This window comes from Apteryx mantelli, chromosome 6 (genome assembly GCF_036417845.1).
Source record: "Apteryx mantelli isolate bAptMan1 chromosome 6, bAptMan1.hap1, whole genome shotgun sequence".
Lineage (NCBI taxonomy): Eukaryota > Metazoa > Chordata > Aves > Apterygiformes > Apterygidae > Apteryx > Apteryx mantelli.
In genome coordinates, this window is record NC_089983.1 from 15,369,987 (window position 1) to 15,383,620 (window position 13,634).

General features: G+C 41.2%; 1 protein-coding gene across 1 annotated transcript; it reads right to left on the reverse strand.

Moving 5' to 3' along the window:
• Positions 1 to 7,072: 7,072 nt before the first annotated feature.
• Positions 7,073 to 12,667, reverse strand: C6H2orf69 (chromosome 6 C2orf69 homolog). Its single transcript, XM_067298891.1, has 2 exons — positions 12,338 to 12,667; positions 7,073 to 11,071 (listed from the first exon to the last, which is right to left on the reverse strand). The coding sequence occupies exons 1-2, from the start codon at positions 12,665 to 12,667 to the stop codon at positions 10,232 to 10,234; spliced, it is 1,170 nt and encodes a 389-aa protein (XP_067154992.1). The 3' UTR covers positions 7,073 to 10,231.
• Positions 12,668 to 13,634: the final 967 nt, after the last annotated feature.

Sequence of the window (13,634 nt, forward strand, 5' to 3'; positions counted from 1 at the left end):
GTTTCTTCTTGTTTTTTTTCCACATGCAATGTGTAATCTGCTTGATCCAGAGATCTCTTTCTTACAGTGTATGTTTGCAGTCCTATGTTTGCAGTATCTGCACTCTTAACTCTTAACTTTTCTTGGAGTGTTTTGCTTAATTATTTCTGAATGAGAATTTTGACATGTGGGCTGGTCTGACAGAATGTATGCTTAGAAGTAACTGCACATCTTCCTGAATGCCACCTAGTTTACTAAAGCTTAACAAAGCCATAGTGGTCTCTGTGGAGGTCCAAGGGAGGGTTGGTGATGGTACTAACGGTCATTCTTTGTTTTCTGAGTAATAGCCTGGTGGTAAAGAAGGGGGGGGTAAGCTCCCTCTTGTGGTGAAACTGCAGAGCAGAGGCAGACATGAAGAAAAGCAAAGGTTAATCATTCAAGATTAAGTTTAGAGTTGTGCAGCCGCTTGGTCACAAGGTAAATGATCTACCATTTTCCTCGTTGGTTAAGGTGTTGAGCAGGAAACCTTGCTTGTCACAACCACTGCGGCTGCCCCAATACGGTCAGGGAGCATTGCTATTACTGCAGCTGTGCAGTATTTGCAACTGATGTACCCACAAATCCAACAGGCTACAGTTGTAGAATCTGAATGGAAGTTCTTCGTAATGTTGGAGTAGATGTAGAATCTGTTGGGAGCAGTATTTGAGATGCATTATGTTGCCATATGAAAGGGGGTCTTTCAAGGTGGAGCCCATTGCCGATGGTTGCTTTTTGACAGATTGTGGTGCTTACAGAAGTCTTGTAAGAGTAAAGATGGGCATCTCACAAATAAGGTTGTCATAGTCCATTTGAAATCTCTGTGTTGTTATGATTTGTGCTGCTTGGAGAACACACAATCTCAGCAGTATTTACCTGTCATTTAGGTCAGTCTGCTGCTTCCAGCAGTGTTTTTGGAGAACTGTAACTTGTCGAAAGCTGTTAGACTGAATAGCTATGTTGTGTTAATAAAGCGCTGAAAAATGTCGTTCTCCAGAGGAGCAGGGGCTTGCAACACTGTGCAAATTATTCTTCTAAACCTATTCTTGGCAGTTTAACACAGTGAAAATAGTCTGCTGCCATGTGAGTGGGCATCACGCCACCTTAATGAATAGGCATGAATGTAACCAGCCAAGCGATCCTGATGGGCATCATTGTACGTTCCGAGGGCAGAATTTAAATCTGGGAACACAAATAGGTCTCTCGAAATTTCTTCTGTGGTTAAAGGATTGCTTGTGCGTACTGCAGAGACAGGATCTGTGAGCCTGAGTGTTAGGCTGGGGAAGCATCCTGGCTTTGTCAGATAGGTAATGTAGAGGGCCTCCTATGAATTGTTTTGCAGAGGTGTACAGAGCATGTTCTTTCGGTGCTAAGAGTAAATGGGGAGGCTCAGGGAGCCTGCAGGGCTGCACAGAACTGCATTCGAGCATTGTGCCTGCGTGGCTTTCTCTGTTAACTCTGACCACTGGCAGCTTCTCATTATGCTAGCACAGAGGAAGTACTGTGCTGATCCCTCATTCTGCCATTTCTTGATCCTTCATTCCCAAAGGAGGAGGCACTAGCTTAGTGTTCTCAAGTGTCATTCCCCCACCGTCACCACCACCCTCCCCCAACACTTAGCTATAAATAAGGAAAAGCTTTATGGAGCAGCAATCAGTGTATGAGTGATCTGCCTGTGTCTCTGCTTGTGAGAAGTGCCTGCTGTGCTCCAGAGGGAGAGGAAAGTGGAAGCCATTTGGGATACTTGGGGACAGGAGAAAGTAGAAGAAGGAAAATCCTGTGGAACAAATGCATTTCGGTGCTGTGCGACCTGTTGGTGACATTAAGATTTTTCAATATTACTTGTTCCATAGCATGTATATAAAAAGCATAAATAAGATCCCAGGTTGCACCTGCCAACCCACAAGTATTCAGAATGTTGTTCTGAATATTTTTCAATCTCCTTTTTTGAAAGAGAGAGTATTAAACACCTTAGACCAAATAACTGCAACTGAGCAATGCAAGGGCTTCAAGTGTTGAGGTAGCCCAGTAGGAAAGCTGCCAGTAGGAAAGACTAGTGTGAAGTTTGGGTTGGAAAGTGTATCTGGGTGGGAGGAAGAAGGTCACACTGAATGAATTAATCTGTAAGCCAAGTGTTGTAGGAATGCACCTATTTGCTTTTCACATCACCAGCTTTAAAATAAGGCCTTTATTTCATTTTTATATGACAGCAAATTAGGGCATCTCACTGTAGTTGGTGATAACCCAACCCTTTTCATGCTCCCCTTCTAGTGTCCTATGGGAAAACTCTGCAATAATACTTGTTCCCTCTCCATGGCCCTTTTGGTTTTCAAATTCTCTGAGAAGACTGTCAGCAAGCCTACTAGAGGTGATGTAAATGCATCTTTTAGAAAGAGCAATAAAAAGTATTCCATGAAGGTCAGTGAGAAGAACAGCATAGTTTTTTTGGTTTTTTTTGTCAGTGCCACTCTGGTTTCACTTTGAACCAGTCTCTTCAATTTTTCATTTAATAACTTTTATAAAACACGTTCTGAAATGCTATTAAAGAAGCAAGCAAGCAAACAAACAAGTTTTAAACTGTATTTTCTTAACTTGAGCATAACGTTATTAGCTATAAAAATCTTGAAGTTACTATGTAAAAAATTAATTGGCCCTTTCATACCGCTGTGCAACATGGTGTGGAACTGGAGTAGCACAGTAATGAATGAATGGTGAAATCATTAAAAGATTGACTTTGAGCTAACACAGTGAGAGAATAGTAGCCACATTTAATCCATTACTAGAATAACACAAGGTTAGAGACACTGATGTTCTGTGGGAGTTTGTCCTTTAGAGATGTAAAGCAAAACGCGATCACAACAGGAGAAAACAGATGAAGTTGTGGGAACAGGTATAAAAAAAATAAATGCTGACAGTCTTGCTTCAAACAGTATATTCAATAGAGCAGTTAGGTGATGTAGACTGTCCAGGACAGAAAGCTGAGTTAAGATATCATTAAATATCGACAGTATCTGAAATCAGTAGTTTAAACTTGGCTAGCCCCCAGCTTTTTATTACTGGTGACTGATGCTTTTAAAATGTAATCAAGTTCATTGCAAACCAACATCTGGAAAGAATTCAGCATTTATTCTTGGTCGAGTGAAATACAAAGGACAAGCTGATTTCAGAAGATGTATGTTTTATATTTTTCTTAGCATGGTTGCTGTGGAAAGAAATCAAAGGAAAACACTGATGTCAAAATATTCTCCTGTCAAACTCTTAAACAGGCCATCAAAAATCTGTCCATCAAAGAGTACTGAGCTGGCCAAATGGTATGAAAAAAATGAAGTAAATATCTCTGGCAATTGAGTATCTAAAAGATATAAAAATATTAATCCCATATGTGTATCTCTTTTTAGTGTATTTTAATGGCTTGTTGACCAAATAGAGAGAGAATGCCAAGAAACACAAGTGCAGTTCAACATTCAGAGAATATTCACATTGTTGAATACACATTAATGTGAGTGCTGAAGATTGATGCACCCTGATGTGTTTCTCTCCAGGAACTCCTTAGCTTAAATTCTTAATATAGGCATCAAGTTAAATGACTAATGCGAAGGGATTTGAGTTGGTCATGAAGCATCAGAATATATCTGCAATACCTTTTAAATATGCAGGATGAAAATACTTGGTTTGTTCATGCTGATAGTCCCACAATGAGACTACTAATTCTACTAAGACAAGGATGATTTTACTGAGAGTAGAGGTTATATTACATATGGCATGATCCCAATATACTTTACAGTTTCTGAAACCTATGTAGACTTGATTCTTTTTTCCTCTGGCCAAAATGTGTTTACCCAAATCTGAGATTTTTAGATGTTTCCATGCAGAAAACGCAAGTGTTGAAAGATGTATGTTCAGAGATAGCAACTTTTACAAGACAATCTGTGGAAACTACTATCAGACTTAGGAACCAAAATTCCAGTATTAGTAAAAGAAGAGATGAAATCTTAATTCTTTTAAACACTTGTGTAAGTTTGCAGTACAAGTTGCATGTTAAGTTTTCCTATTTTGTTTGGGTCAGACTCTAGGACTGGGGATAGATTCTGATCTCCATATGTGGTGATTCCTGAGAGCAATGAGACCAGCTTACTTCCTTTTTAATCATTCGGATATGGTCCTAGTCAACATTTCTAAGAGCAGATTAAAAACATTAAAAGAACTGCTCAACCATATAAAATGTGCTGCTCTGCGTGTTTGGACAAAAATGTTCAGAGGCTATTGCTTGCAGTACTAAGGCAGATCATAGTAATGGACATTTTTTGCTGTGAAAGCATTTTTACTTCAAATGTCAAGCAATATATGAATTGCTTAAAACTTCCATCATACAAACTCAGTGCATTTCTCATGATGACAAATGGGAAAAAAGAACTATGCAGGTAGTCTGTAAGGGATGCAATAGTTTGATCTGACGCCCATGCATTGAATTCCTCGGAGGGTAAACTGGTGCGAGGGATGTGAAGAACCTTGTTTTGCTCTTCTCCAACATTGGTATGTCTCTTGACTGTTTTCTGTATCTTGCAGTAACACTTTCATTAGAAACAACTCAGCTCTGAAGTGCCAAGGAAAGGAGGGAAGGGAAGGGAAGCTAACAGTCTTGATGGAGTGTCAGCAAAAGGCCTGCTGAAAGAAGCAAAATCTATTCTAAACCTTGAAGTGATGCATTTGGCTTTTCAAATACATGAGATGTCTATTCACATGAAGAAAAAGCAGATGAGAATATATTTTTCCCTTTTGTTTTAATGGATGCTTTTCAGGTCACTTGCTTAAATAGAATTTGACACTTCCTGGGTTTTCTTAGAAACAAACTTAATTAAGCCCTAATAACAGGAAATGACTACAAAGTCATCACTGCTTTATAACCCAGGCTTGGCTATGTGCATAATGACTGCCTCAATTAGTTTCTCATCGTGACTCTTAGTGATGTGGAATAGCCACTACTGGGTAAGTATTATGTATAGGTAACATAGCTATTATATTGCTAATACTGAGTAAGTTTTTATCAGCGGGAAGAGTGAATTATGCTATTCTAATACTGTTTCTGACCAGATGAATTCTAGCTGTATGTCTAGCACTGGGAGAAGCACAGTGCCTGGCTCTGCCACATAGGTATTAGATGATCTTTGACATTTTGCTTAATGACTTTGTATTATTTTACTCAAGTTAAAGACACTCACCTCGCATCTTAAATCAATTAACAAAGTTAAGAGATCAGTAAGACAAACAAAGCCATCGGAAGTAACTTTTTCTTTCAATCTGCCATCCTTATAAAAATGAAATATCATTGTAAAATTAAAAGGATTCTGAAGAAGTCAACTCCAAAGGTGATTTGAAGAAGCTCTCTTGTGGATTGCAGTCTGAGGCACCCACCTCTGCTTTTGTACTGTACAGGGGCACCAGACAATTCAGGTGTCTGCTGTGGGTTCTGTGAGGCAGCGATGTAGCTAAAAGGCTGGTACACAACAGCACATACAAATGCCAAAATTCTTTTGTACTATCCTTTAACTTCTCTGTCTCAGCTCATCAGAAAATAAGGATAGTATTTCTTACATTACCTAGAGACTGGCACAAGTGGGTATGTTAATGTTAAGGATTGTAAGGCTCTTGGCTGCTATAGTAAGGGGAATCAAAGAACTGGTCTACACAGGTTTTATGCTGATGCAACTATGTTGGTTTCTAACTTAGCATTAAGTCAATGTGCTACACAGTGAGTAATGTTATACTGTATTAGAACAAATATAGCACTATAACTTATTTCAGTATTATCAAGACACAGTGTCACAAAAACCATAGTCAGTACTACAGAATGATATATTAGTTATGCCAGCACAATATGTAAACTGATTAAAAAAATACAAACCCTGTTGACTTGTCTCATGACTTTTCCAATACCATGAAACATGTGCCTCTTACCTTTCCAGTGTTTTTCATCACTGTTATTGCAGAATTACATTTGCAAAGCAGTTTAAATTACCTGGATATAAAATGCTATGTAAGTCCAAATTAGTTTTATAACTTTATGAAGTCTTTTCAAAGTGACCATATAGAAGAGGATTACCATCAAAAGTATGAAATAAAAGAAGTCAAGGCTACTTGATAGGGATGAGAGACATAGACACTAACACAGATGAGAAGGAGAAAAGTAATTATCTTCTCACCAAGTTGGAGAATTTAACTTTACCCAGGTCTTTCGTGCTGTGTTCCTACATGATGTCAGATATGTCCAATCATCTTTTTAACAGAGAGCTTTCAGTTATTTTGCTTATTTCATGGGTGCCCACTTTGAGACCCTAGAACCAGATCTCAAGAAATAGTGAATATACACTGTTCCATCTGTGCACTGAGCATATGGAATAAGGCCTTGTATAATTTAAAATAAGCAGAGTAAATGAATGGTTTTACTTTGATCTCAGTACTTCAACTTCCCACCTGTATAGGAGAACAAATATTTATCTGCAGAGATGTCAAAGTAACTGTTAGATTAGAAAAGACAACACTATGAGAAGCACTGGACGAGGGAAGAAAAAAGGTGACATTTTCTTTCTGCAACTCAAAAAGGATCTGTTGGGAAAACTTAAGAACATGATCATGTATTGCTTTTATCTGTGAATATCCACAATTGTAACATCCTAACTCCTGACTGACTGAGCAGTCGTATTTAAAATAAGATCTATGAACATTTAAATACACAGCACTCTTATCTTTATCAGCAATAATGCTAATTGAGCAATCTAGAACAGCTCACCATAAAGTGCTAGCGCTAATGTAATGGAGGCAACAGGACATTATCAGGGTGAGGACAAAAAAGATTGTTCTTTTCAGCAACATGTTAAGGCTTGTATCCGTAATCACCTTTCAAAATTAGTGTCTGATACTGATTTATGCAGCAGCAGTTACAAAGATGTGATTATGTTAGACATAGACAGGAAGAAGGTTAACTAAGTTACTAGTATTTAAGATAAACACAAAGTAGTATCATTTAAGTTATATGGACTGGACAATTTCACAGAAAGCCTTGTTTTAAAGGGATTTTTAATAGATGCAGCTTAAAACATTTTAGCATTTATCAAGACAGAGAAGTTGACATTTTTTGTATGAAGAATGACTCGTCTAACATACAAGAAACAAGCATGTAAGTAAAAAATAAAGTATACCAGCTAATACATACCAGCTTGTACTAAGGACACAAAGTGTAATGTTGCTTACTCCGTTCCAAAACAGAATAGTGTCTTGCACTAAACTGCTGTAATGGCATGAGAACAGGAATTCACCTCACCTAACTGTAGGCACTAACATCTAAGTTTATTATAAAACTGCCTTTATAGATAAGGGAAAGAAACAGGCATCTACAAACTATGATCCCTTTCACCCTTACAGAAATGTTCACACCTTTGCTTACTTCATGCCAGCTTTCCCTCACAGGCAAGATCCCAGTAAGCTGTTTTATGATGGTACATAAATACAAAGCCTGCCTTGAAAAAAAGCTGCTATGAAATAGGTGTTTGATTTTTTTTTTAAACCTAGGTCTCCACAAACACCCACTAAAGCATAATTCACAAACCTTAACTGCACATTCCTAGTTTAACAATTTTACATTCATGTTGGAGTGTTTTCACCCATTTGAAATAGTATTTTCTACATTGTCTGCATATTTTATTTTTAGCATGCATTGTAGTGAATGACAGAGGCACATTCCAACACAGTACTACAACTGTTTAGAGAATAAAAAACCAACCAGTTTTCCCTCTGAAACATCAAGTCTTACAACAAGATTAGTTTTACAAGAAAGTGCTTATTCTTCAAAGTAATGCAGCAAAACTTGAGCTGATTTTATTTAACATCTATTGTAAACCACCTTCATCAAATAGGTTATTAATGTTTTCATAGAAGAGCCATCCAGAAACCTTTGAAGACAATGTCAATATTTTAATAGCTATTTTCAAAAGCTTGCAACAACCTACTCCTACTGTTTTGGCTGGCACTGAGTTGTTTTGATATTGGTCTATGAGGTGCATTATTATTGGATAGGGCAAATTTTAGTGTTGCTCTGGTTAATTTTGAGAATACTGAAACTGAACTGACAGGGAGCAAGATCAGAGGTTTTTTTTTTGTTTGTTTGTTTGTTTTTTTTTAAGTTTAACAGTGGATAATTAAAGATATTTCAAGCAATTTATAGACTCTCTATTAAAAACACTGTGTTAGGTGACCCACATTTCCTTTACAGAAAGGAGTCTTGGCATCCATTGCATGTGTTATCAAAAGGACCAAAGAAGGGAAATACCCCTCCTTGAAACACATAAGCTGTTTTAAGTCCATTAAGAAGGCAATCAATAAATAGGGTTGAACAGTCTCCAAGAGTTTAGTAAAAGCAGCTAGAACTATATTTCAGATTCTTTCATAAAATTGCAGTTAGTTTGCATGTTGCACTTTTCTCCATCATTTAAAATAATCTCTACTTTTGAACAGATAGTTACATTAATCTAATTATTATTAGCTACAAAATTCACTTTCACATTGTAAAAGCTATTTTTTGCATGCTCATTTCTTTCTATCACCCTTCATACTTTTATGTTGAGCATAAAAAAAAGGATTTTAAGAGTTCAGTGGGCTTTTCTCATTCTTCAGTGATCACTAACATGCGCACATCCTCTGCAAGAGTTGTGAAAATACTGTCTCCAGTGAACCTTGGAAGTTTTAATGATGCCAACAGAGGAAAGATGACCCAGATCCATCCTTTCACAGTATAAAAGTAACAGGAAGCTAGAAGCAGGGAAAAGGTGTTGCTAAGCAATCAAACATCGGAACAAAGCTGAATAAAATGCTTTTTTTTCCAGACTAGAGCTATATTTGTCACACTGCTTTGCTAACCTCTGTTTTTCTATTCTTTCAGGAAATCCAAAACCATTAAGCTACTGGTTTATCATTAATAGCTGCAGTTGTCTTTAAGAGTGATTCTCTAAGATTTGTTTGTAGATAAAAGGAAAAACAACAGTAGAAAAGTTCCAGTATTTCCCTTTTGTGTTCACCTTGCAGTAATTTTATTTTTGAAGTACATTCAGGATTTGGGCCTGAACTAGATGACATCATCTGTATCTGATTTGTCTGGCTTTGTACTTCATTAGAGTTTTTTTTTTTCTGTATAAAATATTATGCTCTGAAAACAGATTTTTGGGTGGCTCTAGAAGCAACTACTACAATACATTTAAAGGCGATCAGAGTTCTACAAACTGAAGCATTTTGAAACAGCTACAGTCAACATATTCTAAAACATTTTATGTAGCTTGTAATATGTCATGTACTTATGGCTTGATTTAGATGAACACCAATGCTGCAGTTTACGAAAAAAACCCTCACCAGTTTCAGAACAGAAGGGATAAACACACCTCAAATTGCAAATACATGTATTACTTCCAGTCCTTATAGAAGTTAGTCAAAGCAAGAGCAGGGTACGTTGAAACAGCAATAAACTACACCCTTATGAATATTCTTGGTCACTTCACATAGCTATGTCAAAATTTTCAAGTCCCAGATAAAAAGGCTAGTCACTATCAGATACTAAGCAATGAGTTGATGAAATTTTATAGCCACAGAAAAAGCAAAGTTTTCATAGGGAAGAAAAACAAATTGGCACTATTATTCCAAAAGTATTTGTGACTTTCTTTCAACAGAAGAAATGTTACAAAACTGGAAGATTAAGTTATCTAATTAAAGCACTTTTCAACAACGTATAACTAAGATTGCTCCAAAAATCATCATTTTCTCTAAGCCAAAAAAATAATGTTGTAACTGTTACTGTCAAAGACCAAATTTTTGAGCCCTGGAAACTTGTAAATAGAAGTATCCAGACACTTGAAGATCTTCAGTACTTTTAAACTCCCATTAAAGGCAGTATATTACTTTGGACATCCAGGGCTAAAAATTTTGCCAACAGTTTGAGATTAAATGTTCACACAGTTCTTCATAACAAATTTGCCAGGAATCAAATGACATAATCTGCTCTAGATATGGGATTTCCCCCACCCCCTTTTTAAGCCACTGAAATTTATATACAGTATCTACTAGGAACACACGACTGATTTAATATTACTCTTCAGAGAGTGTCTGCTCAAAGTTGTAAATCAAGATTTACAGTGTCAAAAGTGCTTTTGCAATGAATACAGAGATATATACAGTCTCAAAATACTTCATGAACTCTGAAATGGTTATCTAAGGAGGGAACTTCATCTGCAAAATGTAGTTGATCATCTATTTCTACACCCAGTTCTTCAAGTATCTGTACAAATTTCTCATGCTCTCTCCCAATCCATGATCTCATTGTATCAAACACTTGGTACGGTGTAACATGAGCATGAACTTCAATCCCTGTCTGTGCAAGTTCTTTCAGCACTTCAGGGTAAGTAACCCAAGTATTGCTTCCTCCAGAGTGACCACCATCCAACCAGTAAATTGCTTTTATGTTTTTTAAGAAGGCATCTGTATTCTTGTCTTTTTTAGCTTCCTTCAGCTCATAGAGCAGCTGGTTCAAAACCACACAACCTTTACTGAAGCCAATCAAAGTAAATGACACTGCACCTACAGCAGACGGTATAATGAAGTTCATAGCAGAGTTATTAGAATATTCACAGTCTCTCTCTCCTTCAGTGGATGAACAGCCGTTTGTTGTAGGACCAGACTGCGGCTGTGATTTACAAGCAGCTATCTTTGCATCCTTGTTGAAACCATACGTGCTCTTCTGAGACAACAGCATGTTCTGAGTGAGTCTGAATGCATTAACTAGCAACGCATGAAGATGCTTGAAAGCTCCAAAGTCGGTGCTGTGCTCTGGTGCTCCAAACATGTTGCTTGCCACAAAGTTGTCATAACAACTGAATTTGTGCAGGTGCATTCGAGAACACTTTACAACCCAAATAAAGCTATTAGGAAATCGGTGAGCAAGTATGGTAGCAACATTTTCAAAACTCCATTGCTCCCACTGAAAGTTTTCTGGGTGGCATGACATGATGTCATGATAGTTCTGAAAAATTAAAAAATAGAAAAGATGCATTAGAACATTGTGAAAATACTTAAACTCTGTCTAGCGTGTGTGTGTGTGTATATATATATGTGTAGATACATACACACACCATACACATGTATATTCATAAGGGCGGGCTGTGGCTGACTAACAGAGAAACATTCCACATTACAGAGGTGCTTGCTTGCTAGGCTCCCAGAACAGGAAACAATTTCTTTAATTTACTGGCATATTTAGACTACTTATTCTGCCTTAATAATTTTATCACATAAAAGCACCACAATAAAAATAAGCACATGGAGGTGCTTGTCATTTCTTGTTGACTTCACTCCAAGGGAAGAGGAAAGTATTATTCAGCTTAATACAACATAAATACATCATTTTACTGCATTTTCTCCATCTGCAGAAATACCGATTGTTTTATTACAAACAACAGACTTAAGACTTCAGTAATTAGTTTTCTTTTATGTACAGAAAAATATTTCCCTCTCATTCAGCTGTAAGGAGTCTGTACTCCTCTTGCTCACATCCATATTGGACATAGGCAGAAAAAAATTAATCTCCGAATCATTAATGATCCTCACCTCTGAATTCATTAAGGCACAGAATATTAGTTAATGTCTTTTACTAAGGACAATGTAGGCTCTTGATAACCATACCCAGGAATAGTAATTAAAAGGTTTTTTTAGACCATCATAATCCTTAAAACAAAAATCCACCAAGTTCTGCATTTTTAGGTTACCGAAAAGGGAAGCCTTTTCCTTCGAACAAAAAGCACACTGCCCCTGCTTCTGAGGGGCGCCGGCTTTGACCCTGCCTGCCTGCTCAGAGCAGTAAGGCTAGCGGCTGGCGCGGTGCCGGGGGGGGGGGGGGGGGGGGCGGCGCAGCGCGGCGCAGCGCAGCGCCCGTCCCGCGCAGCGCCCCGAGCCGCGCTCAGAGCCTCGGGAGCGCAGCGGCCGCGGGGCTGCGCCCATCCGCTCCCCCGCGCGGCAGCCAGCGCCAAGCCCTCCGCGGAAGCCTTGCCATTTTATCACCTTCTCGCCCTGGACTGTCTTCGACACGCTCTAAGTTCTGCCGCCCCCACCGGGAGCGACGATGCGCGCTACTGCTCCAAAGCACGGCTCCGCCGCAAGCGCACGCCGCCCGTTTCAGCCGCCAGGAGCGGCCGAGCCCCCGGGCCCCCCCGTCACGGCGGCCACAGCGGGCGCAAGAGATGCCTCCCCCGCCGCCGAGCTGCTCTGGGCGCGGCCCCGGGCCGCCGCGTACCTGCACGTCCCCCGGGAAGTAGACGACGTGGTGCTGCGGCGGCTCCGGGCCGCGCCGCGCCGGCGGCAGCAGCAGCAGCAGCTCGTTGGCCCGGTGCGCCTCGGCGCCCGGCACCTCGGGCAGCCGCAGCCACGGCGGGCTCCGCCGCGCCGAGGAGAAGCCCGCGCCGCCGCTGCCGCCGCCCGCAGGCCCCGCGGCGCAGGCGGCCGGGGCCCCGCAGAGGCTCATGCTGCTGCTCCTGCTGCCGCTGCTCCTGCCCAGGCAGCGGGCGGCGGGGCCGGTGAGCCCCCGCAGCAGCCAGGCGGCGCCCGGCGGGCAGTGCCTGCTCATGGGAGCCGCCGGCCCCACGCCGCGCCGCTCCGCGCCGCGCCGCGCCGCGCCCCAGCCGGGCCCGCGCCGCGCCCCGCCGCGCCTGCGCGCCAGCCGCCCCCGCAGCCCCCGCGCCGCCTCCGCCTATCGGCGCCCTCGCCCCGGCCCCCGCGAGGGGGGGTGTCAGGGGGCGGGGCGCGTGCTCGCCGCGCGGCCGCCAACCGCCCGGGGGCGGGGCAGCGCGCGCCTAACGGCTGCCCGCTTCAGCCGTGACGTCACCGAACGCCTTTAAAAGGAGCGCGGCGGGAAGCAGTGAGCTGTTAGGCTCGTGCGTGGGGCTTGGGGCTCGACGCACTTCTTCCCCCGCGGTTCTGCCAGGGCCGCGTTGTAGGCGAGGCTGCGCCTTCTAAAGCCTCCCTTTGCTTTCCCTCACTGTGGCTCTGGGCGCCAGCATCCCCTCAGGCAGCTTGCTGTGCTCTTCCCGCCTTTGGCCCTGTGGTGGTGCTGGAGTGAAGCTGCGCAGCCACCGGCCCCTCGGCCTCCCCCAGCCCTTGCTAGGGGTAGTTGCGGTAGCAGTGCCCAGTTAATGTCTGCACAGCCTTTGCTTGAAAACGGTGCTGATGGGTTACAATCCTGAGGAAATACAGGCCAGTAAATGCCACAGAGCTTCGTACTCTGGCCTAAGGAAGCCTCCGGCTGTGCGGCGAAACCCCAGAGCATGTTGCGGTAGCGCAGATAAAGTACTATGGGGTGTCCTTCTCCCTACACAGAACAGTTCATTTCAAATCAGAGAGAGGTATGTGGATTCAGTTCTTTTCTAAAGAGGCTGGTTATGTTTATTAAGGCAACTTAGGTGTACTTACTTCTGTTGTATTACTGCTATTATAAAAGAAAAAATGTATCAGAAAAAAAGATTTCTTGTGTACCACATGATGAAAAAGTGAGTGTTTTACTTGGCAAACAAATCAACAGGAAAAGAAGCCTTTTC

Excerpts from the sequence above, each read along its gene's own strand:
- C6H2orf69 (XM_067298891.1), bottom strand. The coding sequence starts at position 12,667 with ATGAGCAGGCACTGCCCGCCGGGCGCCGCCTGGCTGCTGCGGGGGCTC. Across the intron at positions 11,072-12,337 it reads ACTTCCCGGGGGACGTGCAG|AACTATCATGACATCATGTC; the intron begins GTACGCGGCGGC and ends TTAATTTTTCAG.